The sequence below is a fragment of the Colletotrichum costaricense genome, assembly GCF_030867565.1.
Source record: "Colletotrichum costaricense strain IMI 309622 chromosome Unknown Scaffold_5.1, whole genome shotgun sequence".
In the NCBI taxonomy this organism is placed as follows: Eukaryota; Fungi; Ascomycota; class Sordariomycetes; order Glomerellales; family Glomerellaceae; genus Colletotrichum; species Colletotrichum costaricense.
Window position 1 is genome coordinate 383,634 of NW_026848234.1, and position 24,293 is coordinate 407,926.

At 53.8% G+C, this 24,293-nt stretch overlaps 12 protein-coding genes across 12 annotated transcripts; 6 read left to right on the forward strand and 6 right to left on the reverse strand.

The window, feature by feature from the left end:
• Nucleotides 1-210: 210 nt before the first annotated feature.
• Nucleotides 211-1,920, reverse strand: CCOS01_05238 (uncharacterized protein; the record flags this gene model as incomplete). Its single annotated transcript, XM_060453418.1, has 1 exon — nucleotides 211-1,920. The coding sequence occupies one exon, from the start codon at nucleotides 1,918-1,920 to the stop codon at nucleotides 211-213; it is 1,710 nt and encodes a 569-aa protein (XP_060315190.1).
• Nucleotides 1,921-2,993: 1,073 nt separating this feature from the next.
• On the reverse strand, nucleotides 2,994-3,695 carry CCOS01_05239 (uncharacterized protein; the record flags this gene model as incomplete). The annotated part of the gene is made up of 1 exon (XM_060453419.1): nucleotides 2,994-3,695. One exon carries the CDS (start codon nucleotides 3,693-3,695, stop codon nucleotides 2,994-2,996), a length of 702 nt encoding a protein of 233 aa, XP_060315191.1.
• Nucleotides 3,696-5,487: 1,792 nt separating this feature from the next.
• On the forward strand, nucleotides 5,488-6,006 carry CCOS01_05240 (uncharacterized protein; the record flags this gene model as incomplete). Its single annotated transcript, XM_060453420.1, has 2 exons — nucleotides 5,488-5,561; nucleotides 5,637-6,006. The coding sequence occupies 2 exons, from the start codon at nucleotides 5,488-5,490 to the stop codon at nucleotides 6,004-6,006; spliced, it is 444 nt and encodes a 147-aa protein (XP_060315192.1).
• Nucleotides 6,007-6,849: 843 nt separating this feature from the next.
• CCOS01_05241 (uncharacterized protein) lies at nucleotides 6,850-7,098 on the forward strand (the record flags this gene model as incomplete). Its single annotated transcript, XM_060453421.1, has 1 exon — nucleotides 6,850-7,098. The coding sequence occupies one exon, from the start codon at nucleotides 6,850-6,852 to the stop codon at nucleotides 7,096-7,098; it is 249 nt and encodes an 82-aa protein (XP_060315193.1).
• Nucleotides 7,099-9,282: 2,184 nt separating this feature from the next.
• CCOS01_05242 (uncharacterized protein) lies at nucleotides 9,283-10,166 on the reverse strand (the record flags this gene model as incomplete). Its single annotated transcript, XM_060453422.1, has 3 exons — nucleotides 9,283-9,552; nucleotides 9,807-9,932; nucleotides 10,095-10,166. The coding sequence occupies 3 exons, from the start codon at nucleotides 10,164-10,166 to the stop codon at nucleotides 9,283-9,285; spliced, it is 468 nt and encodes a 155-aa protein (XP_060315194.1).
• Nucleotides 10,167-11,257: 1,091 nt separating this feature from the next.
• Nucleotides 11,258-11,902, forward strand: CCOS01_05243 (uncharacterized protein; the record flags this gene model as incomplete). The annotated part of the gene is made up of 2 exons (XM_060453423.1): nucleotides 11,258-11,368; nucleotides 11,486-11,902. The coding sequence occupies 2 exons, from the start codon at nucleotides 11,258-11,260 to the stop codon at nucleotides 11,900-11,902; spliced, it is 528 nt and encodes a 175-aa protein (XP_060315195.1).
• Nucleotides 11,903-14,262: 2,360 nt separating this feature from the next.
• CCOS01_05244 (uncharacterized protein) lies at nucleotides 14,263-15,324 on the reverse strand (the record flags this gene model as incomplete). Its single annotated transcript, XM_060453424.1, has 1 exon — nucleotides 14,263-15,324. The coding sequence occupies one exon, from the start codon at nucleotides 15,322-15,324 to the stop codon at nucleotides 14,263-14,265; it is 1,062 nt and encodes a 353-aa protein (XP_060315196.1).
• Nucleotides 15,325-16,446: 1,122 nt separating this feature from the next.
• Nucleotides 16,447-16,793, reverse strand: CCOS01_05245 (uncharacterized protein; the record flags this gene model as incomplete). The annotated part of the gene is made up of 2 exons (XM_060453425.1): nucleotides 16,447-16,471; nucleotides 16,540-16,793. 2 exons carry the CDS (start codon nucleotides 16,791-16,793, stop codon nucleotides 16,447-16,449), a joined length of 279 nt encoding a protein of 92 aa, XP_060315197.1.
• Nucleotides 16,794-19,839: 3,046 nt separating this feature from the next.
• Nucleotides 19,840-20,070, reverse strand: CCOS01_05246 (uncharacterized protein; the record flags this gene model as incomplete). Its single annotated transcript, XM_060453426.1, has 1 exon — nucleotides 19,840-20,070. One exon carries the CDS (start codon nucleotides 20,068-20,070, stop codon nucleotides 19,840-19,842), a length of 231 nt encoding a protein of 76 aa, XP_060315198.1.
• Nucleotides 20,071-20,897: 827 nt separating this feature from the next.
• Nucleotides 20,898-21,437, forward strand: CCOS01_05247 (uncharacterized protein; the record flags this gene model as incomplete). Its single annotated transcript, XM_060453427.1, has 2 exons — nucleotides 20,898-21,220; nucleotides 21,281-21,437. The coding sequence occupies 2 exons, from the start codon at nucleotides 20,898-20,900 to the stop codon at nucleotides 21,435-21,437; spliced, it is 480 nt and encodes a 159-aa protein (XP_060315199.1).
• Nucleotides 21,438-21,712: 275 nt separating this feature from the next.
• Nucleotides 21,713-22,117, forward strand: CCOS01_05248 (uncharacterized protein; the record flags this gene model as incomplete). Its single annotated transcript, XM_060453428.1, has 1 exon — nucleotides 21,713-22,117. One exon carries the CDS (start codon nucleotides 21,713-21,715, stop codon nucleotides 22,115-22,117), a length of 405 nt encoding a protein of 134 aa, XP_060315200.1.
• A 1,755-nt stretch (nucleotides 22,118-23,872) lies between these two features.
• Nucleotides 23,873-24,082, forward strand: CCOS01_05249 (uncharacterized protein; the record flags this gene model as incomplete). Its single annotated transcript, XM_060453429.1, has 1 exon — nucleotides 23,873-24,082. One exon carries the CDS (start codon nucleotides 23,873-23,875, stop codon nucleotides 24,080-24,082), a length of 210 nt encoding a protein of 69 aa, XP_060315201.1.
• Nucleotides 24,083-24,293: the final 211 nt, after the last annotated feature.

Genomic DNA, 24,293 nt, shown 5'->3' on the forward strand with positions numbered 1-24,293 from the left:
CAACCAAGCCTCGGATGCTGAAATGTAAAATGAGCCACCTAACCCCTTGAAAAGAACACCATATGATTCGTAAGAGCGCGCCAGACCGTCCAACCCATCGTTCAATCCTGCAGGGTATGGGGCCGAGGGTCAACCTCCCCCTCATGCAGGTCGTCAATAAGGAAAGACATAGGTGTGCATAGTCGTCGTAACGTCCGGGGACCAACAAGTCTACGCAAGAATGCCGCTCTTGCGCTTCTCGGCGCTGGTCAAGACCAGCATGGGCGCCTTGCGCTGTCCGTCCGCTACTTCAACACCGGCGCGTTGGGCCGAGTTCTTGAAGACGCTGGCGAAGCTGTTCTCGCCGCTCTCGTTGCTGCCAATGCTGTCAACACTCTTGCGAGTTCTTTGACGGGAGCTCGGGCGGTCGGAGCCAATAGCTCCCCAGCTGCCGTTGGTCGAAGTTCTTGAGCTAGGCAAGGAGCAGTCGATATCGCCGGCAAGGCTGCCGGATCCACTGCGACCAGAGTCGGACTCATTGTCGGTGATGGGGGTACCAGACTCTTCCTCAGCACTCTCTGAGACCGGGCTCATGCTACCATTGGAACTGCCTGGGCCCTTTCTACGCTCACGTCCAGCACGGACAAGGTTGTGCACTGCAGATCGGCGGGCGCGGGTGGCAAAGTTCTTGCTGCCCTCCATCTTTGCAATGGGCTTGGCCTTCAACTCCTCAATGGAAGGAGGTCCACGAGGCTGACGAATGGGGTGCTCGCCGGCGCGTCCCTGACCGGGCCCGTAGCCGCCGGACAAAGGAGTCAACGGGAAAGAGGCCGTTTTGGGACCAGCAGACTTGGGAGGCTCTTGGGAAGGCGAAAGGCTGGCCTGGTTGTTACCGTTCAGAGCAAGCGACATGACTTTCTTATGGCCACGGCGAAAGGCATTCGCCGACGGGGGAGGCAGAGGAGCAACCTCAGAGGGTGACTCGTAGCGCTTGGGAGGGGTTGTAGTACGATACGGAGTGGCGTGGTTCTCGGGAGGAGGGGACACCTGGACGCGAGGAGCTTGCTGCTGCTGCTGCTGCTGCTGTTGCTGCTGCTGAGCCAAGGCGGCGTATATCTGAGTCAGCTGAGCCTGCTGGTCGATTTGCCCCTGGTCAATGTAGTAGCCTTGTTGACGGGTAACGGGGTCGTAGTACGTGTAGACCTGTTGCTGAGGCTGCTGCATCTGTCCCATCATCGACTGCTGGATGCTCTGAAGCTGTTGCTGCTGCTGGTACATGGCGAGCTGTTGCTGCTGAATCTGTTGCTGGGCGCCTTGCAGATTCAGGCCCTGGAATTGTTGAGCAGCGGCCTGAACACTGAGAAGCTGTTGCTGAAGACGCTGCTGCTGCTGAGCAAGGTACATGTTGGTGGCAACCAGCTGGGCGTACAAGCTCGGGTCCATCTGTTCCTGCTCATCGAAGTGAATCTCAGGAGGAGCAAGAACCTGCTCAGCGCTGTAATGCTGGCTGGAGGGAACAGACTGGTAGGCTTGCTGCTGCTGCTGCTGCTGCTGCTGACCAGCATACCGAGGAAGGGCTGTCTTGGGGCCGTTGTACTGGTTACCCTGGGCCTGGGCATACATGTTGGAGCTCAGGTTGTTGCTCCTAGCAGCAAAAGACTGAGACGTGGGCGAAGCAACGTTGGCGTTGTTGGTAGCGGAAAAGTTGGCGGCGGTAGCGGACTTCGGAGCGGTTCTCAAACCAGCAAGAAGATGGGAGCGGCTGGTACGGGGAGTAGGCGCCCCATTGTCGGCGGCGTTGCTGCCGGGAGTGGCGCTGGACAGCGATAGAGGCTTGACGGGGCCACCGCGGCGCGAGGCGAGACCTCCGCCAGGCATGGCGAGGCTGTTGCCCGAGGAGAAGTTTGTTGAGTTCATTTGAGCGAGACCGCCTGCGTCCATTGCTCAGACGGGAATCGATGTCGGTCGCGGAAATGAGTTGGCGGAATTGCCGGGTTATCCGAGTTGTCGAGACTCAGAAAATGAGAAATGGAAGCCTTGCAAGTGGCTGAGGCGACCAGGTCGAATTACAAGAAGGATAGTGGAAGAATGCGGAGCGCAGCCTGTCAAGAGAGATATTGTGATACTCGGTTGGCAGTTTTGTCCGTGAAGGCAGTTTTGTGTCCGAACGATCCTTGGGCGAAATCCGGAGCTAGTCCTGGAATCGTAGCAAAAGGCTGTCGACGGAGTTGTTGAAAGTGCCAAAAAGTCGAAATCCAAAAATCGGCAGTGTTTTGGATGATATCGATTGACGGCGTGGGTGGTGGGTGAGATTAGGTGGTCGCGTAACCGGGCGTCGAGGTCAAGGGAAGACAAAAAATGATTGTAATGATGAAAGAGTGGGCGACAATGTGATGCCGATGAAGATGTGTAGACAGCACTGGGGCGTCTGGAGACACTTGGCAAGAAGCGGTTATGGTCGAGGAAAGAGGTGTGGACCACAAAGAACCAACTCTTCTTTGTTCAAGGCGCAAGCGAGAGGATTGTCGCTACAAGGTTGGCAGGAGAGAAAGTTAGGCAACTGTAGCTTCCTCAAGAAACCGAATAGTTGTGGGGTAGCTGCGAACCTGATGTGCCTGCGTCTGGGAGAGTTTGCGTTGCTATACGTCGGATGGGACGGAGCGGTGCTGAAAATTAAGAAGTGGACTTTTTCTCTGATGTATTTGTTGCGAAGAAGAAACGGATGGACGAAGTCGAAGTAGAATACAGTCGATTAAAAAGTGTTTTCTCGGGCAGTTTGGGTTGTTGTGTGTCGATGGTCTAGACAGGATGCAAAATGCACAATACGATTGCTGGCGGATTGGTCCGGATTCCTTTTTGTTCCTTCTGATTTCGTCTCTTTCGGAGGATGGTGGAAGAATTTGGCGTGCGGTGGTGGTGGTCGAGCGAAATTGCGTGGTGGTTGTGGTGAGCAAGCCTTCCAGAACCCCTGAAGAATTTGTGCGGTTGGTTGAAAAAATGATGCGAGACGGATCTCAAGAGAATGCGAAAGCTTTTTGGGCTTTGTGGGCTTTTTTTTTTGTCTTTCTTTTCTTTGAATTTTCTTTTTTATCCTTCCAAAAGACGACGACGATAACGAACAAATCGCAGACCAGAGCGGCGGGGGGAAAGAGGAGGGGGAGAAGGGTTGAAGGAGGGAAAAAAGAAGGGCGGTGAGCTAACGAGAGGAAGAGAGGGCAAAAGTAGAAGTAGAAGATGGAGACTGGCAGCGAGTGGACGGCAAGATATGGAGATGGGATGTGTGTGTGAGTGGTGCGTGTGGTGTGAGTGGATGGGTGGGTGCCGCAGCGGCAGCGTGGGAGGGAAGGAGTGGACGAAGCACAGGCAAGGAGGACAAGGGGTGGATGAAAGGTGTGGTCCAGAGGTGTGGGCAGCGGCGGCAGCAGGAGCACCCAGCAAAGAGAAGAAGGTAAGCAGTACCTACCAGCAAGCAGGAGCTGAGCACGAGCAATTGCAGCCCGGTCAGTCGCTGCTGCCAGTTTGAGAGAGAGTCCACTGAAGCAGGAGCAATGCAGTGGCAGGAGACACTCACAATGGAACGGATAGGCAGGAGACGGGGGTGGGTGGAAGGTAGAGGAGAGGGGGGGGAGGAGGGAACCAGACCAGGACGGGCCAGGGCGGCCAAGGCAGACAAGGATGTGAAAGGGCAGGCACCAAGCACCAAGCAGGTGCACCATCTAGGGGAGCCCAAAGAAAGTGGAGATGGGGGACAAGGCCAGGCCGCCAGACAAGGCCCAGGTCCTGCCAGGTCGACGGTCGTGATGCACACCACCCATAGTTCCACGGGGTCCACTTCCACACCCAACTCTACCAATTCAAGGCGAGCGCCTGACCAATCAAGATGGGTGGAGTCAGAGACGGGCGATAAAACGGGCCAATGATGTGATTAAGAACCGAGGACAAGGGTCTCTCGAGTGGGTCAACCATGCCATTTCACGCCAGATCCAGATGTACCTTTGCGCCTTACCTGAGTGCCTTCCCGTACCGCACCCTTTGACTTTTTTCCTTCCTTTTCATTTATGAAGATGCACTAGAAAGGATAGAGAGGTCCTGCTGTGTCTGCATCTGGACTTTCCATAATGGACAGACTCCACTTTCATCTATCCACCACAGCCTGCAGGAAGAAGGAGACAAGGAGGGCACCTACCAGCAAATACCAGAAAGATGAAGGCGAAGTCGCAAGGAGAAAAAAACTAAATAGACTGCACGAATTTTACCAGTGCCACACGCAGAATTACCTGAATATTCCGTACGAATATCCGTGCCTCAAGTGTCCATCAGGGCAAGACCGCGTCGGCAATGCGGCGGCGGCCTGATGGGTCCAGCCGTGGCTTCATCAAAGTTGATTATCCAGTCGAGGAATGCGACTTGGTAACAAGGCACGGCCAGGGATGATGACTGACGGCAGCCGAGCAGCGATCCCATTTCTTTCTCGTTTTCTTCAGTTATTATTGATTATTTATTTTATTTTTTGCTTTCTTACCGGACACTCTATAGTATTATCCGCAACTCTACGTGAAAGCAAAACCATACGGATCAGGTACCTCACCTTCCACACCTCCATACCTTATACCATACCTGCGCGGGTCATATCCGGCAAGACTTGTCTGCTCGGTGCTGAGAGATTGCCCTGCCCCGTGTGTTTGTACATACCTACTTCAGTCGAACCACCCCGACCTGGAAGTTCGAGTTGACTCATGGTACAATGACTGATGCATTACCTCACGACAGAGGACGGGATTCTAATCATTGACTCATTGCAAGCCTTAATATAGGCACCTATGTAGGCATCTTAATGTGCATCGAGCATTGAAAATCATGAGGTGGCCATGTCAGGTGCTCTCTTGCTCTTCCATCACTCCTGCTTCGACCAAGGAGACTTCCTCATCCCGAGATCGAGGTACTGAGTATCCGACGGCGACCCCAACTTGGCTAGTCAATGTGATGAATGGAAGCCTTGTCGGCCAATCACCGCGTAGTCTTCCTTAGGCCAGGAGACGTGACTCGAGGTCAAAGGCAAAGTCGCCCCTCCATCTGCAACATTGTGCCGCCTTGGGCAAGTATCCTTTGTACCTTGTCTCTCGGTCTCTCCTCCTTCCTCAGTCCTCAGGAACTCAACTTCGTCTACGGAGTCCTGCGTACCTGTCTGTACCTTACTGTTTGACAGTGTGGTAAGGTACCTTAGATACGGATACTCCGTAGAGTTCCTCGCAACCTCTGCCAGCTGCAAGTTCCAACTGCATCCGAGAGCTGTTGCGGGCCTCGCGTTTCTGGCTGCTGCATCCTGCACATCACTGGGTTCTGTCACCATCGCCTTCTGCCCGTAGGTGAGTAGCTGCGGTTGCTTCTTGTTAAGTGTTCACAATTCACATTTCTGCTCTGCAGATGTCGTTGCACCTGTTTCCAGATTCTGGCCCAAGCATCCAAGCCATATGTGCACAGCTCATGCAGCAGTGCGATGCGTCCATCATGTCCAGCATCGAATCAAACCTACAGACACACAACACCACCCTCACCACCACCACCACCCTCCATCACACCCAGTGAGTGACCCAATCCCAAGGACCTTGGGCCCCAAGGGCGGTGGACCGGAAGGTTAGCAGCACTAATCCTTCGAGCTGGAGCATCATCATTCCACGGCCCTTCGCCCCGGCACTCGCTCAGACTCCCGCGCCATCACGGAGACCATCACCCGCTCACCATCCAACACGATCCAAGACATCCATCCAAGACAACAACCGCCTCTGGCATTCCGTCCCATCTGATGGGAATCTCTTTTCCCCCTTCCCCTTGCGACACAACATTGCCTTGCTTTGGGCTTTGGCTCTGGCTCTGGCTCTGGCTTTGGCATCGATTTTCGCCATCGCCATGTCCAAGAGGAATGACTTCTACTCCTCCTCCCGTCGTCTGTTCCAGCTTTCAGCTAGAGCACGAGCGAGTATCAACCCCATCGACTCCATCACTGTATCAGCAACAGTCTCATCGTGATACTGCTCTTGACCAGAACCCTCAACTCAAGGTGCCGAAAAGTACCTACGGATACATCTTGTGCCTCTGGTACTACACCACTACCACACTACCACAAAACCGCACGTCAATGCAAAGCACCATCACGCACCATCCACTCACCACTCTACCTACCACAGTAGTGTGCTACCCACCATTCTCCAAGTTCTGGCCGTTTTCAGGGGCTAAACTCTCGCTAGAGCCCGGATCGCTGGTCTCCCCGTCTATTGGGTCTACTGTGTAGCTCTCGTTCTCGCTCGCACCGCTACGTCGAACATGCTTCCATGCCACCATGCCTCCTTCTGGTCAAAATTACGATACCGGCCTTATGGAACATGCTCGCCATAGCATAACGTCTCGGTCCAGCTTGCATCAAGAACCATCCAATCCAAACAGGCGACCATTGGCCAGTGTCCAAGACTCCAGATCCCTTGCGAGGACCCCAACCTTTTCCCGTCTAGGTATTCTATTTCTGTGCTGATCAACACGGAGCCGAAGCTCGCCCACCTGGCATTGGAGGAATCCACCGCAAAACGCCGTCTCATCAATCAGCAACGATATCGACGGCCGTTCAAACATTGCCAAGGTGGCCTTTTTTTGCTGCAACACTAGAACAAGACTCTGGTGATCGATCCTTCACCACCTTCAGCCATAACGGCAGCCGCACCCGATCGGGCCCTGGCAAGCTCCCCACCCTTCAATTTGGGTGGCCTGGTCTCGGCGTCCTCGGAAACACAATAACACTTTTGTCATCTAGAGATGATTCGATGGCCATTGATATCCCGACCGCGGGTTGAATGCCTGGGTTCTGTCTCTCTTGGGACCATGACTTCGACCACATTCATCAGGCCGTGTGGCTACTACAGACGATCGTGCTCGAGAATGATTGACATCGGCACAAAAAACGCTTCGCCGCACACTGGACGAAAGCAGATTGGCACCGACAACACGGCGGCGGCACCTCCATCCCCATGGCAAGCTTTGACTGCTTGGACCTCCTCCAGGGGTTCCCCCGTACACCACACGATACTTTCCACTGATGCCGCATCTCCCCGCCAAGGCTTCCCAACTTAATTATCAGCGACTCAACGGTAGTTCATCATTTCTTCGCAAACGCAAAAAGAAGAGGTCAATCCCATACGCCGTAATCTGTTCGCCTGAGGCTGAATAGCCCCGTTACTATTGCGCGTCTCTCCTCGCTCCTGTGGCTCTCCGGCCCTCCCGCTCTTTCCCCTCAAACAAGGCGGCATAAGGTCTGATGTAGTCCGCTCTTGGTTTCCTCTGAGAAGGACGACAATCGGGGCAAGCGACATCAGCTGTTTCCGTGTCTCGCTTCCAGCATCTCCCTAACTCATTGTCTGTTGGCCCTGTTTCCCATCAGAAAGCTTAGGGAAGCCTGTTTCACCTCCTTCGATAACACGGTACATGGCGTCGTGGCACCTGTCCGCCTTTCTTTCGCTACACACCTCCACATGCCGAGGTACCCCGCCATCACGCAACGAGTCGTCGCTCAGAATAGCTCCTCGCCACCGGGCAGCCTGGTGGCACAAGTGTGTCTCCCACTTCCCACCTGCTGGACTCGTCATTCTGCACCATGACTTTTCCGTTAGCCCAAACATGGTGGGAAGCTTCTCAGTAATGTTCCCAATCAACATGAAAATGTCTGGAAAGTCGATGTGTTCCTTTACAACTCCACGGTGCCAGCTGGTGTCCTGAAGCTGGGATGACAAGCGTGCTTTCTCGTCAATCACTCAAGGCGGAACACGCTGGCGTAGCCAACTAGACCTTGAAAAGCCGTGTTGAGCCCTCATTCTCCGTCGCCCGCCCGGACCAAGCTACAACAATGGACAAGGAGGCGGACAGTGGCTACGATGCCAACGATGGGGCCTATATGAGATGGACCCACAAACTTGATGGATACGAACCTGTCTGCCACAGCGTCCGGCCACCCCAGGTTCTTACGGAGACTTTCCCCTCGCACTGCCTCTTGATCCCCTTCTGTTTTCGGCCATGTATGCCAGGGGAGGCCACACCTTACAAGGTTTCCCGCAAGGGGCAAGGAACCTGAGACAACACCCGCAGAAGAACACTTCAAGTCTCAACGGCGTTGTCGGTTCTGTGCGCCCGCTAGGATGTGGGCATCAAACCTCCTGAAAAGTACCACAAGGTGACATTCTTGACGGATCTCAACGGGATAGGCCCACTTCCGGGCTGTGACTGTCAGCAAGGAAGGTCCCGAGGGCAAGCCTGTCGCGAGAGCATTTTCGTCTCAATTGCCCAGTGTCAAACTTCAGACACTTTGAACTCATCCGCCTATTGTTGCGCCCAACTGCCATCGCATCACATTCCGATACTGAAAGGTGGCCTTCTTCCAGAGTCATATCCAAGGAGTCGTGGCAGGTTCTTGGTGGCGATAACTTGGGTCCTAAAGGGCCCAACTCCATAGGCCTTTAGGAGAATGCCGTTCAGCCCGCGCTGAACGAGACACGACGGACTGTGGCTAACGTGCCAACTTAGCGTTCGCGGCTGTAGCCCCTCCCGGCGCTCCTTGAGTTAAATTGCTTTGTAGAAATACGGGCCCCGCGACGCCGCAGACGCGTCTGCCCTGATGCAAATTACGCGATGGAAGAATGTGTGGCTCTTCCGGCACGAGTCGCAAAGCCACACCAGCCATTCAATCCCAAACCCTCATTTCATTCACAATCCTTTCCCACGTTGCTGACAGGAGCCGAACCCCGCGCTGCGAATATGGCGTTCCCGGCTTCGCGGGAATAGAGGGATTTTGGCAGGAACGGAAAATCATTGCACAGAAATGGCATGGCATGGCTTTGGAAGTTACCCGCCGCCCACTTGGTTGTCCAAGGCTTTTGTCGTGAGCAATGGAAACCGACCCTTGCCTCGTTCCACCGTTCGTCCCATCATGCAGGCCGGCTCTCAAGGGATGGGCCCTTGAACCTGCCGCCGCGATCCGCCGGAGTATTAAGCCCGACGATTGCTGTCACCACTACCTATCAGGTGCCCTCTGATCATTTCCTTATAAGTGCGAATGAATACATTGAAGTTCGGGTTTGGCCACGCTTGATCACATCGCAAGGTCTGACTTACATGATGTCGATGTGTGGGACTGTTGGACATCGTGTCCATCGACCTCGAGGTAGCAGGGAAATCCCTCGCGAAATGAACTTTGCGAGGGGTTCACGCCGGCCGACCTCTGCGGGGAAGAATTCCGGGAGACAAGATGGGATCCGGACCTATGGCTCATTGCAATGGTTTGCCCGCAGTCGGCCGCCTGCATGATGCATTCTGCAAGTCCTTTCTCGGCGAGCGCTTAGAACACAGTAACACCTCGTCAAGAACGGATCTGCACGCCTGGAGATCGTCAACGTGGCTCCAGTCAGTCGATTGCCAGCCCTCCACCTTTCCACCCATCGATCGTTGGCCCAACTGCTTGGGCCCGTAACCGCTGGAGGTGACCGCAACTATAATATTGTGATTGGTGCTGAGCAAATCGACGACAGCATGTAAACCCTATATGTAGCGGCTTTCTCTGCATGGCGTTTCCGTACCCCGCTGTCGTGGGTCATGACGCCCTACAGTTACCCCTTTGTTCATGGCCAAGACTCTACTATCCGGACGAGAGATTTCTGATTGGGCAAGATGGCGCCTCTACGGTATCTTAAGTTGAGGCGATCAAAGATCTTTGTTCCAACAAGCGCGCAAAGTACAGGACTTGGAGGGTCTCGCATGTCATTGCGTTTTTGCCGCCGAGGAGCCAGACATACTTGGTGGCGGTAAGTTGAAGCGCCACGAGGCGCGTCAACGATGAAACTGATAGCCGCGGAGCCGGCACCAGTATCATGTATGCTACAGAAAGAAGCAAGCTTTTCGTCACTCGACTGTGGATGTTGCTTTTCCCGATTCAAGCATATTATGCCCGTCCAACGAGAGATGACCGGCCTGAAACCTCGTTGACAACATAGCGTAGTTCGACAGTTGGCTTCAGTCATACTTCAGCGCATGCTGATATTCTGTTTTCCCAAGATTCCAAACAGTCACAACGGATGCCTCACCATCGAGTAGGAGTTGTGCGGGATCTCCAGCGGTAGACAGATTCGTGGTCTGTTGAGGAATCTCAAGCACATTTGGACGTAGGAGCAGACGGTCCTCGAAAATCGTTGGCCCGGGATGTGACAGCGTTCGCTCTACACAGCCGAGTACCTTAGTGAACGGCACTGGACCGATGATTTCGTCACTCTTGTTTCCATTGTTGCCAGTTGACGGCATCTATGCTCGACATATCGGGGCACCGACAAGGCAGAGTAATTCTGTTTCAAGTGCTTTGAAGGCGTCATCTCACTTGCGTTGTGGAAGCACTGATTGGCATTCTCGAGGCAAGCATTGTGAATCCGTTACGACCGCCAGATACGGCAGAAATCGCGATTGTGCGTGAGCACTGGGAAAAGAGCGCACCGAGAGTGATAAAGATGTGCTATCATGCTGGAACAAAGGTCAGCCTACTGTCTGAATCGGGAGATGGACAACCGAGTCACCAAGTGGAATAATCGAACAATATGGTCAGCTCTTAGGTGTCAAGACCTTCTTAGTATAGAGAACCTGATACGTTCTCGAACATCCTCCACGAGGTATGACAAACATCAGCTTTGCCGGCAAACCGAATGAAATGTGCAAAAATGTGTCATCTGAAAGCGTGGGAGTGTGGATTTTGGCTCGAGAAGAAAAGCAGTGACCCTGTTTCTGAGTCTTACCGATCGTTTATGTATCCACACGGATAATGGGCCCTATACGGTCATTTCCAATCACCTCTGATCATGCTGAGGCCTGGACTGCGGCAATTATCGAACGACATAAAGATAGGCTTAGCCAAGGTCCTCTTCGGCGGCCAACCCCTCTCGCTGAACCTAGGAGCCTATGAGGGAACACGCCTGCATGCCCAGCCTGGACATGTCATAGGGCTGAGATCCTCGGAGAGTAAGATTGTGTCGCCTGTTGTTCGTCTCCTTGCTAGCTCTGCTTCGACGGCTGCTCATCAGCCAATCAACTATTATTTCTATCAAACTTCGTATAGCAAACCAATAAGCTACCCCGGCGGCTTCTGATGACGGATCCTGCGGCTCTCTCTTCCTAGAACTCACTCTACCCAGGGTATAGCATCCTCCCGATTGTTGTTACCTGGCAACTTGCCAACACGTTTGGGCATCATTCAACCTTGAGAATGACCCTATATCAGATTCCCACGGAATCCTTTGATGAGGTCAGGACTGTGCTCACGTCCAAGCTCAGTAAAATTTGTAGAAGATCACTAGGCTTCGATGGCACCTTTCAGGTGTGCGGAGGTCGGTATCAAGGTCTAGCTGTCGAGGCGTGACAGTCAAGGATAGAGAGGGTGGTAAGCAGCAAGGCAGCTGACGTAGGCGTGATCTCACGATCTGCTCATGCGCAGAAACGCCATCTCCGTCTTGAGCTTGCAGCTCATCCCCTTGGCCATACCTTGGCCGAGTCTCCGCGCTGTCATCTGGGCATGGTGTCTCACGGTGGAAGGAGCTCTTCGTGCATGGCGGGTGTCGACGTGTCAGTTGGTCAGTCTGGAGCAACAAACATGAACGACAATACACCGCTACCCTATGGAGGGAGACTCTCGCCCACCCCTCGCTTCTCCAGACAACCCACAGCGGGTTCGCTGATCAAGATCCTACGCGCAACCACCACCGCCATTCCCAACAGAACGGTGTATCTGTGCGTTGTGGGTGTTACACGGCAGCCGTCACTTGGAGGAGGTTATCGCAACTGCGAGCGAGCTTCTCTCATGGAGAACGAGAGGCCATACGCATACACACACACGTCGATAAAGGAGGGGTAAACTGGAATCAGCGCAGCTCGGCCGTAGATACAGACACATTGCAGACAAGCGGCAACTGGTCAGTCGCCTACTCTCGCCTGTTGCCGGATGCCTACAACGGTATCAACTTTCAACTGCCTTTCCCGGTTTACCCATGACCTCCCCACCCCCCCTCGGGACCGTGGAAAGTGGGGACCGAGTCCACGAACCGGCAGCCTAACAGGATCCGCCGCCTTTCGAGAATCCCGTTCATTCTAGCCAGGTGGGGTTCGTCTGGCTGTTCTGGAATGTCCCGAATATGACGTGAGATAAAGAAGAAGACGACAAGAAAGGATGGTGACCCAGAACAGGGTCAAGGGTATTAGAGTTCTTGAGGGGGTGGTGGGCGCAACCGACCTTGTCCAGGTACAAGTGCATCCCAAACGCGATCACCGCCGCAATTGAGAGGAAGCTCGACTGGCGAGGCGGGAGTCCTTTTTCGAAACATGGCCAATTACTTTTGGCCCAGTCCTTGGCAGCAAACCTCGCCATAACCCCTCATCGCAGCCGCCGGGGTGAGCTCACGGAGACTTCTTGTCGTCGGAGACTTAGTCGCGGACACAGACGCTTACTTGATTTGGGACTTTGGTCTCCGTACCCCACGTTCCCATCCTACGGGGAGGCAGAAACATGAGCATGAAGGCAACCTCACCAGGTCAGCCTTCTCGAGAACGAAAACATCAGGTTGCAAGATCTGCCATGGCCGGAGGGATGAGAATGTTCGATGGCCCTGTTTGCCTGGGAGGTGCCCTGCGAGGTGGACTCGCGAACACCCCCCGAATCGAAGCTAACGCTCGGAACTTTGGGTAAAAGGATTTGATCCTCAAGCTCAATCTCAGTAATCGAGCTGACGCGAACAAGAAACCCCTAGTTCCCGTGCCTGTTCCCGCAATATTGCCCGGCCCCCGGGGGGGGGGGGGGGTTCTGAGGGCAAGGTGGGAAGCTTGATGGATCGTCTTCGGGTTGCGATGCGATGGAGCCTCAGGGGTACGAATACTGATGGAGACATCTCGAGTTAACTCGGTCAATCTCATCTAGGCAACTCCTACTAATGCGACATGTCCCGCAACGGAGGCGGGAAAGGAGGCTCGGACTATGAGATGGAGCTCTCTCACATCAGCTTCCGCAGCGCCGCGCCTGAGGTGGAAAGGAACTTTGGGAGCGTCCTGACCTCGACAAGCCTCGTCGAGAGACCTTGACAGGACTCTTTCTCTCTGCGTGGTGGTCTTGGCTACTTGCTGCCTGAACGAAAGTCCCGTGAGACTCTGAAGATCAATAACCACACCAGGCGCAGTCTCTTGGCGAGAACCAAGCTGGATAGTCCAGAGTATCTCATTCGGAATGTGGAAAGGTATGCGGAGAGATGGCTCGCTGGCTGCCTTTCATCACCTGCCCGAACTTCTCATCTACTTTGATCTGTGATTCTCGGAGAGCTATTTGGAGCAAGCTATTCCCCAGGTGGTGCTTCGCATGAGGCTCAAGTGATTTTATAGTGTCCACATCGAGGCTCTCTCCGAAGACACCCCGTTGAGACCCTTGGATTGTTGATAGACTTTCAGATCAGTTGGTCTAGAAACCAACTGATACCCCAGACTTCCCTCCCGAATGGTCATTAGTCTTTCAGATTATGCAGTATAGTTTCGACTGCGAGACAGCTCACTATTCAACTACATGAGGACGTAGATACAGCAAAAGTAAGATACACTTATTCCGGATTCGCCTCTCGGCTCAGATACATACGTATGAATACCTAGATACACACTCAAACGCCGAATCTCTTGATCTCAGCTACATACATGCTCTCTCATTTTTTTCCACAATACAAACACAAGAAAACACTCAGCAGTTGCAACACCAACCGAACGTTGGTATTGGCATCGTAATCATCGTCAACTCATAAACATCGTGAAGCGTGAAATTGTAAGAAGGGAAAAAAGAAGGAAAATCTCGAACCCATCCATCCACCAGTACATGCCCCCTTTCTCCAATGAAAACCCCCTTTCTTCCATTCTCCAGAGTACCCGATAACCCAAGATGTAACAAGATAGCGTTCAACAACATACCGAACAGACAAGCCCCAAGACCATAATATTGGAATGAAATCAAGAGTTGACAGTAAAATATGCTGTAGAATGTTGAATGAAAAGAAGAGGCCTCCCCGATGAGATGGTATACCAAACCCATTTTGTGCCGCTGCCGTGATGCTGATGAAGCGCCGCTTGCGTCTATCGCCACTTTACGTCCCAGAGGAAAAGGACCCGTCCCAATGGTATCATCGACCCTAATTAGACCACTCTCTTCTTTCGTTTCGACTCATTTCAAGGCCGTTTTTGTTTCGTTTTTCAGTAGCGCTTCTCTTCTGGCAGGACGTTCTCTCCGTAAAAGCCGCCATGGTGATGACTATCGTCACCAGATGCTGCGCAGGCAAGGCAAACACCGCCTCCGTAGACTCTCGTATGCCTCTTCCACCCGGCCCCCGATCCGTCCATAGAGGAGATGATCTCGCCTCGCACGACAATCTCTTGCTGAGTGGCTTCGTCATAACGGATTTCACCGTAGATAGGGGGAGGGCCGGGAAGTAGAGGTGAAGTAGGGGGGTACGACGAAGGGGAAAAGACCATGCCGGCTTCATCGTCAAGTATTGTAGCCGATGGCTGAGAAGGGATTCCAATGGGGAGCATCTTGGTGTAAGATCTCCTGCGGGGTGCTGGGGAGGACCTCGTAGTTTGCGCCTCCTGCGTTGCTGTCGAAGCGCCGGTTGATGTTGATGACATATAGTCAGGGTTTGGCTGCTCGAAAAACGATGCATCTAGCTCAGACACACCACTGGTGAAGCTTCTTCTGCGCTCATCATAGGTGAAAACCGATGGCGAAAGTTCCGGGGGCGTGAGAGGAGGAGGCTGCGGAGGTCTCGACAACATGAACTGGGCGGAAGGTTGACCCGCAGCTTTGCCCATTCGAAGGATGTGGTCCGCAAACATCACATCGCCGCTACTCCTCTTCTCTGTACCTTCAACCGACTCTTTCTCATTTCCCCTCATAAAACCGTCCTGCGGACTGATCTTCCTAGTCGACTCAGCCCCAGCAACTAGGGTGTTACTGCTGACCCCACGTGACTTTTCTTCCATGACCCAGGCCCCGTCTTGGACGAAGAGATGATGGAGCCGTTGCTGATTGATCAAGTAATCAAGCTGGTTTTTGGCGTGTTGATCGTGTTCTTGAGACTTTTTGAACTTGTTGCTCGTCGTAGTCCAGAAAACACCACATACCACCAAACGTAAGGTGACCAGGACGGTAAGTATCAGAAGACCAGTGCAGAGATGAGAGAAAGAAAGGTGGTGGTAAGAACGACCAGTTGAACGCGGCTCGCCCAAGGCAAGCTCAGCATGAGTGAGAGCGGGCATGGTTGCTTAAAGATAGGCCGGCTGATTATGGGAAGTGAGTGTGTAGGCTTGAGGAAGGTCGTAAAGGGGGTCTGTCAGCCTTCAGCAGAGGTAGAGGTACCTTCGCCGATGGACTTCGGATGCGGTGTGGTGCCAGGTGGTTGTACGTCTGGGGTATGCCTGTGTCTGGTGGCCCTGGCCAAGACCTAACAGTGGCTTGCGAGTAATGAAATGGCGCTGCTGGACATAAGCGACTAGGGGGATGTGAAGGTGGGCCTCGGCCGCCGCATCTGCCGTAAGTCAGGAGGGAAAGCTGCCGAATAATGATCCGGGCTGAACCGACTGCTTTGCGAGTGTCAAGGAGGGTGGCCGAAGAGAGGATAAGAGTGAGGGCGAGCCTTGAGTGAAGGAGGGAGGGAGAGAGAGATTGGCGGAGGTCTGTCTACATGATCGACGTGTAAGTGCTTGATCCCTTTTATGGTGCTATTTCGAGTGGATGCCGCGCGCTAGGGTGACGCGAGGCTCATTGCGCCGCAAGCTTTGAAACCATCGGCCGAATTTGAACGGTTCCCACGCATCACTGGCAGCGGTATCACCCAGTAGGTAATTGTAAATGACAGCAGACTTACAAACAGGTCGATTCCGAAGTGTCCAAGGGGGCTGCAAGCTGAAATGGGTTGAGGTGGGTTGAGGTGCCGTTCCCTTGCTTGGCAGATGCAAATCGCAATGGACGAGGGTTGAGACAAACGGAGGATATTTATGCGCCGTGTTTCTGGAGACAATAGCCTTGTTGTCGATTGAGTTTGACAAAGGAAGTCCTTCGTGAGGGGCCTAAGATCCAAGGGGAATGGATAAGGATCTATGAGGATCATAGACCAAAACAGAGCGCCGGTGGAGTGGAAGGATTGGCGTGCAAGCTGGGCAGGATAGAGTATCATATATATAGACACGATGCTTGATGCGCCGTGTCGCGGGAGACGAGACAATATGGGGATAGTTGAACCGTATCGCCAGATCTGGTCCCGCTTAGAAGGTTGTAAGGAATGAGATGATGAAGGGGTCGTGGATGTGAGGGTGTGTACCGAGAGAGGAGGTGTGCGAAGACGAAATCCTGGGATTGCGCGTGGAACAAAAGACGCTCGCCTAGGAGGGCCCGTTTTCAGAGTGCCTTCTAATTCTCAGTCAGCCTCCTTCGTGAAATAAGCGAGAGAGCCCCGAAAACACAATTGCACTAACCAGGTTCCCAAATGCTCTAGCATAGTCACGATGGCGAAAAGCCTTTGCTTAGATTTGCCGCAAGGCGCATCGATAGGTGTGTGGTTAACAACTCCGACTGGTCGTCTTCCAAGCTGGGAAAACGCTTTGAGCTTAAGCGGTGTTGCAGAAGCGGGCGCGGATGGGGTGGCCATGGATGCGCCCACGGGTGGAGAAAGCGACTTTCCAGGCTTGATGAACGCTGATACTCTGTAGATGCGGTCATCATGATCCATATGCTTGAGAGTATGTAATTGACTTGACATGCCTGGGTCGGGTGGGCAACAGGTGTTGTTGGTCTCTCCCATCCCGACTTTTCTAACTGGCCGAGGAGGCGACTGACAGTGTCAGCACCGCTGCACCATGACTGGTATAGGCATTATCCCGCCCGGGCGCGGTTCTGATAAGAGGCGGGCTTCCTTCGTTGGGTGGGACGGAAAACGAGACGTTGGAGGGAATACCAATAAGGCGGTGTAGTCAAGCAACAACGGGGATGCGACCTCGAATGTGACAAGCAAAGCGCCAACTTGCTCGCATTCCAACTCCATTGTGCTAGGTAGTTCGGACTCTTGACTTGCTTCGTCGCGTGTTGGCGCCTATTGCACATTCGAATGGAGACCAACATTTGGGGTCGATTTTTCTGGAAATGGCGCCAACAAGGGGGAGGGGGAGCTAAAAAGACCACACCCCTGTCGTTCAGCCCAACATGAATTCTGGGCATCCGCATGACAGGGAAAGACAAGCTGGACTGGCCCTGGCCCTGATCGAGGTTCGGCCGTCACCCGTGTAAGTCGGCGGCCGTGGAGTCCAGACGGTCCACCAGACGAGACGGGACTTTGCTTCGCCGAGATCTGGGTCTGGTAAATTGTAGGACGGCGCAACCTCCCATGGTGGCGGCCATCCCACATGGCTACTAATTCACCGCAGCAAAGGGGGTTCTAGTCTAGTGTGACCGGCAACTATTTGGCAACGAAGCTACGCGGGCTGAGCTGGAGTTGTTGTGAGCGATTCGGGGCATGTCTTGCCAGTGGAGAGAGAATGTCGCAAGCTGTTCCAGTGACAGACCTGGACGGCGGCGGGGTACGGAGTACCTACTGCTGACATATCCACAGTGGTTGATGGATCATTGTATCCGTACGTACATATGTACGGAATAGACTACGATCGGTACGGAGTAGTGGCGGCTCAGCGACCTGTATCCTCTTGGTCGTTGAATAGATTCGTACAGAACAGACGTCGTGTCGCGGCGGCGGGGAACTCATTGTGTTCAGGAGCAGGTCACCCGTCGCAAAAGCAAGCTTGCAGAGACTGCCTGCGAGCTCAGACTCCAAGGGGGCGTTGTCGCATTGCAAAGCGAGTTAGTGTGAGCGAGTGGAACGGGGATGGGGACGTCTCCCTGGTCCAGCTGAGGTGAGCTCAAGGGTAGCCCTACCAGCCACGCCATCTGGGCCTTAGCCCTGCTAGTGTGTGGCCACATGGGGGTGTAATACTTGCAAGCTTGTTCCTTTCAATGCCTGTTCTTTGGGACGATTGGTTGCGCAGCCTAGCCCTGTGGTGTCGATCGATGCGTCCCCCTCCCCCTCTTGATGGAATTCCTTGGGTCGAGAAGAGGATCATGGTGATGTAAATGATGGGAGTTTGAAGAGTCGCCGCAAGAAGCCGGAGTTGGATTTTGTTGGTTGGCGACTCTTGTCTGTTGGGCACCGTACTATCCAATGCCCTCAAGGGACGAGGTAAGGAGACAGCAGCGAGGTGTGTAAGTGTTGCGCCGGCCCTTAGCTGCCGACATTCGGCATGCCGAAAAGGGGTCGGCCGGCGTGCAATAATCGGCAAAGGGCTGGTGAGCTGGAACTGCATGACATGGCGCATGCGCAAGTACCGAAATCTGGCAAGTGAACAATGCACGATGGTGATGGGCTGGCGTGGGTGCAGCGCGTTGAGGACGAGGTGAGGTTCAGTCAGCCAAACATCCAGGACAATTTCCAGGACTAGGTGGACGGGGAGCAGCCGCGATAGGAGTCCGAGCTCCACTGGGCTTGAATGAAGACGAAGATGAGATTATGACATTAAGGATCCGAGCAAGCGTCCGCATCACCGTCGCCGTATGTCGTATGCGACGAGTGGGATAGGAGATGCGCCGTGAAGTTGCATACATAGAGGCACGCAGGCACGCAGGGTGTGCTGACCGGCCCACGACACCTCGCATGGAAGCCTCCATGTCTGTCGGTTTGTTGACGAATGAGAGACAATTCTGTGTCTTTGGTCCCCATTGGGTCAACAAGATCCAGGCTGGCGAGCCGATTGTCAATTTCCCATGGCTGTATCCGTAGGATCGGAGACATTGCTGGGTGAAATGTTACACTAGTGAAGTCGGGACTAGGTAAGTGGCAAACACCCGCCTTGTGGGTATTATGCCACGGATGCGACGAGGCCGAAGCGTACTTGAGATGCTGAGGTAGGTAGAAAGCCAGAGGCTCAGACAGAGTGACATGCCAGGAACGCAGCGAGAGATCTGAACCGGCGCAGAGGACCTCGAGCAAAGGTCAGGCCAAGCCAGAGACGGTGTGGGGCGCGACGGGCTGATGGTGGTGTGTGATGACGGTGGTGACAACCTGGAACGATTAGCACCTTCTCATGCTTGGGTACCTTAGGTATCAGAGCGGGGAGAGACATGAGGATGGGAGATGGGAGATGGGAGACGGGAGACGGGAGACGGGAGCCGGGACGCAGGACTGGAACCGTCGAGGCGCGTCAAACTCGAGGGTTGATCGATCGACGAGGGTTCAGCGAGGGTCCATGGAGGGGTCGAGGGATCGAGGGGTCGAGGTGATGAGAGTACGGATACGGACCTGATACATTTGGGTGAGTTGTAATTGGGTTCCATGTTGGCGATGCAGAGTTCCAGTCTTTGTCGTTCAGCTGGTGTCGAAAAGGCTGCGGCCTCTCATTCGTCCGTTGTGTGAACCAAGGGCCGAAGCAATTTCCCCGGGAGTTTCTGCTTTCCACAGTTCAGTCTGGACTTTGACTTTTGGATTCTGGACTCTGAACTCCTGGAGTGATGCAAAATGATAGTCATGGCATGGGAGAAGAAAAAAAGAAAGAAAAAAAAAGGTGCGGGAGACGGAGTCCAGCCCGGCGCACCTGAGTGTCTTCCCCGTTCAGACTCTCGAGGGTATCTAGGTAGGGACATTTACACATGTAGCGTGAAGGGGCCTCAGGCTTCAGCTCATGCACTCCTGCCTTCGAGAGCACGGTGTTTTCCTGGATCCTTTGAGAACGTACCTACCTAATCCCAGGCCTTAGGCTCATTGGGCAGATACATAGGGACTTAGCATAGGTACGGTACCTAAGGTAGGCAGGTATCATCTGGACGGGAAGGCAAGCATGAGCCCAATACATACATGGGCCCCGTTTGGTTCCTTCCTCGAGTTGGAAACATTTTGCAAGTTTACAAGACACGACGGGAAGCAGCAAGCTGGACACCTGCAGGGAGCACACCTGCCATAAACTCATGAGCCACTTGAGCAGGCCCAGATGCTCTGTGGGTGCCACCCCTACGGTACGTAACTGACGCTGGGGCCACCTGTCCCGCTGGTCCCACCCGTCACCCGTCCACACCTCGGTCAAAACGGAGCACTGAGAATGGGAGCTGGTGCAGGCGATCACCCGCTATTAGACATTATTTTCAGCACCCAACGACGATGGTGATGATGGAAGGGACGTGGAATAGACTCAAGCCACGATCCGGCTGCGTCCTCTCCCGCCTGCACTTTTCCCTCCCTTGCGTGCACCTGCAAAAAGTGTTGTCCCTGAACTTCCTCACCTTTGATTTAACGACACGTCAATGACACTAATGGACGCATCTGCAACTCATGAGGTTGCCTCCATGTTTCCTGTTCAGGTCGTTGCATGACATGCATTTCTGCATACTGCACTCTGCACGTGTAAAGCCCCTTCCTCAACGGCCGCAAGATGCTGTGGCTGCTTTACGGACGTACTTGCCTTCCTTGCCATGCCTTCCTTAACGGTGCCTAGGTACCTATCCGTAAGGTACCTTACACGTGCTACCTACCTAAGTATTTTGAGATGACTATCATCCTTCCATTACGTTTTGTCATCCGAATTTGAAGTGATGGAGCCTGGAAGGTATCAACTGCCATCCGGTGTTGTGCCTGCCACTTCCAACCTAACCTTCCATCCCGTCTCGTCCTATCAATTCCGTTATGGACTAAGAAAGGTGCCCTAATTAGGGAAGGTAGGGGCGGAGGTTGCAGTGCTAAGGTTCATTTTCCCCAGACTCCATGTGCCTCTCTATTGACTCCGTACCTTGTCGGCTGCTCATGGTTGCTATTTTTGACGACGAGAAAGCTTCCGTTCTCTTCAGCCTTATTCCTTCCCTCTCAACCTCCATTGGCATTCATAAACTCCTACTGCTACTACGACGACGACGACGACACCGACTTTTCGTTTTCTCTTTCGGCCCCCGATGCCAGCTCACGGCGATCCTCGATGATGGCCGTCCACTTTGCTTGCTAGATGCAGCATTGCGGCCGCCGGCGGCAAAGCACAGCCACAACTCAAGACTCGCGGCATCCTCCTCATCCAACCATTCCCCTCGGTTTTCACGGTGGAAAGACACCTTCAGCTCGTTACCATCCATACGGTACCGAATCATCCTTGAAAGCGAACCTTTTTGCGTCCAATCTTCTGACGCAAGACGCAGCTTCAGCCGTTGTGGCAACATGCAAATTCCGAGAATACGAGTCTTCACTCCTAATTCGGTCACCCCAAGCAAAACACGCAAGCAAACCGCATCTCCACCATACCCGCAGCACTCGACCTCCAGATTTACATTCACAGCAGCCTTAGCTTGTCTGTGAAGGTTTCTTCCCCCGAGATGGGGCGCCGAGCCACGGAGCCGACGCGGCCTGATCGCCGCTGCCGTACCCCCCGTTCCTGAGTCTTTTCTATTCCTGTTCTTAGCCCAGGACCAGGTCAACAACTTCAGATCCGCCCCCAATGCTCCCGCTTCATGACCAAACTGAGCCATTCACGAGTCAGGTCGCTATCCCGACTGGTCTCTTCCCACTAGGACATAGCTACGGGCATGTTTTGTTCCTGTCGTGTCTCATCGGCCCCTTTTCACAAGATTGCCATGATAGGCCTTGGCGGTTGCGTTTACGAGAATAACCAAACGCCTTTTTCTTCTCGCCCCGTCGTCACCCCTCCTTCCGGTCTCGCCTCCCGGCCACCCCGGGCTCAACATTACAGAGGCGGCGACAGCAGGTTGCAGCAACTCGCCGAGAAGATACTGCGCGTCATCCGCTGGCGCACGCACATGCCACTGTACCTTGCGATTTGTTATCCCGCCATCCGTGCATCCACCAAGTTCATCGCCCTATCATCCCGCCTGATAATCCATGCCACGGAACACGAGTCCGCCCCCAAACGAAGCCGACGGCCGTTGCTCTACCTGGCCCACGCCCACATTCCATCAAAACCAGATGAGAGCCTTCTCCAGTGGCGCGTCTACGTACCCGGTGTCGCCATCAAGGCTTAAGCAATAACGAGGGCTTTTCAGATCACCACCATGGAATTTCTCGTATTGCGAAGGACCCCTCCACGCCCGTCTTAATGCTTGTTGGGCAGATGCAAGGGTTTGCATCACAACCTCGCCCTTTCAGCGCGACTCGGCGGACTCGCTAGACGCTTGACGGGATGCCGAAAGGCGAAGAAATACTGTGTCACATATCCTGTCCAAAGCATGGGAGCTCGGCCAAGTGCTTATCCTTCACCGTCTAGCTTTAACCTTGAGACGCAGTTGCTCATCCCTAGGTATGCATGAAATCTGCAAACCGTCATCCAAATGTGTCACAAAACGAGGTTGATCACCCGGAGCGCAAGCGTTCAAGGTACCATCTGCCTGTTCTTGGTGTCAACGGCCCAACTGAACGTCACTCATCTTGGACGCGTTTATCGCAGCCACTCACGCCACTTTGCCAACAGCCTCCACTACATACATTCCACCCGCCATGCTCCCACACCCACCAAAACCATGCGAGGCCATTCAGGGACCCTCGTGCACTTCAGCCTTACGAAGATCCCGGCTCATTGATATGGACTGGCGTCAGCATGTTAATCGCTCCCCATCCACTAGTCCTCCCAAGCCCTTACTTATCCCCTGGTCATTGGCAATCCATTGGCTGACCAGCATCGAATAGCTTCACAGACTAACACGCGGATGCACCATCGCCGTCTCGGTTTGCATCGTCAATGTGGTCAAGTCCGCTCTTCGAGACTGCCTCGAATCTGGCCCTCCCAATCAAACATCAGTTTGTTACCCTGATACCACCGCAACCTCCGCTGACCGCCTTTCCTTCCGTCAATTGTGGGAAATTCCCCGGTGCTAAAGAGCTTCTCCCTGTTGATTTGTAAATGATCCCGCCGCCAAGTCGGGCGCAACGCCGTGTTCCCTTGCCACGAAAAGTCGGCAACGTGAAGGACCATGCATTCACTGGTCTCCATTGTCGCGATTCCTTGGTGGATGAGGACGGCATCCTACATCCGACGGCTTATTGCGATGACTATGCGCGAGGCTTTTGGAAGATCATCAGCACTTGTTCACTTTCGGAGCCTCATCATGCTCGAACGCGACAGGTTGGATTACGATTCCCTCAGCCTTGGCTTTGGCGGCACGCTCAGTAACCTTGACCTTCAACTCTCAACCCGCGGACACGGCTCAAAAATCCATTTCCTATACCACGAGACATGTGGCTGATGATTCATGCCAAGCTTACATTTTGCCGGTGCAGCCTTGGTGAGCATCGTTCTTAGGTAAGGATGTCCCTAGTAGCGCCTTGATTGGAACATCTCGATATACTGGATTTCCAGGCTTGCGTCTTTTCTTTCCATCAGCGACAACTCAATCTGCCTGTCGGATCTGGCGGCTCTGTCCCACTCCGGAAGCCAACGACAAGGTTGAGTCAGCCCTGCACCTTGACAGAACTTTCCCTTCCTTCATCAGCCATCATCACAAACCGGAGGCTACCAAAGCGTGGCAGAGTGAAGAAGCCTTCAGCCAAGCCCTATCAGATCGGACTGGCGCAAGTCCACCGACGATTTCGGGCGCCTCGGGCGACACGCGACTGTCAGATGGCTTTCTTGCAACGTCGAGTCATGGTCGTTGCGGTGAGTTTCTAATCATTGAGCTGACGCCATTCTCACTTAATCAAGCGATCTTACCTCTGGCAGCAACAACAGGTTCATCAATCGTATCGCTGAAAAGGGTTGTATTTTCTGGAAACCGTGGGAGTGTATGTTTATGAGCAGTGTCCGAATGGCCATCTTTTGTTATTCCGCATCTGGGCTCCGGCGCACCGAAGTCGACCGGGGCGTACCCAAGATGTGGATGATGGCGTTGCACTGGCTGACTGACAGCACTACTAAGAGGGACGTCAGCCAGCCTCACGAAAGCCTCTTCGTTCACAACACAACCCGCAAAATCACAGCCACTGAGCCAGGCTGAGACGTTTAAGGCTGCTCTCAAATTCGAACGCACCCGGGCGTGAATAATGGCTGCCGCCTCCGTCCATCTCTGTCTTAACCGGCCGTCGTCAGATGACCGACAAGGACAGTCGGGTACCCCAGCCGTGTCCACTTTCTAGGCAGCATCAGCATCACTAATACCACAAGGTGAGATAGTCACCCTGTGACGAGTAAATATTGTTTCTTCTTCT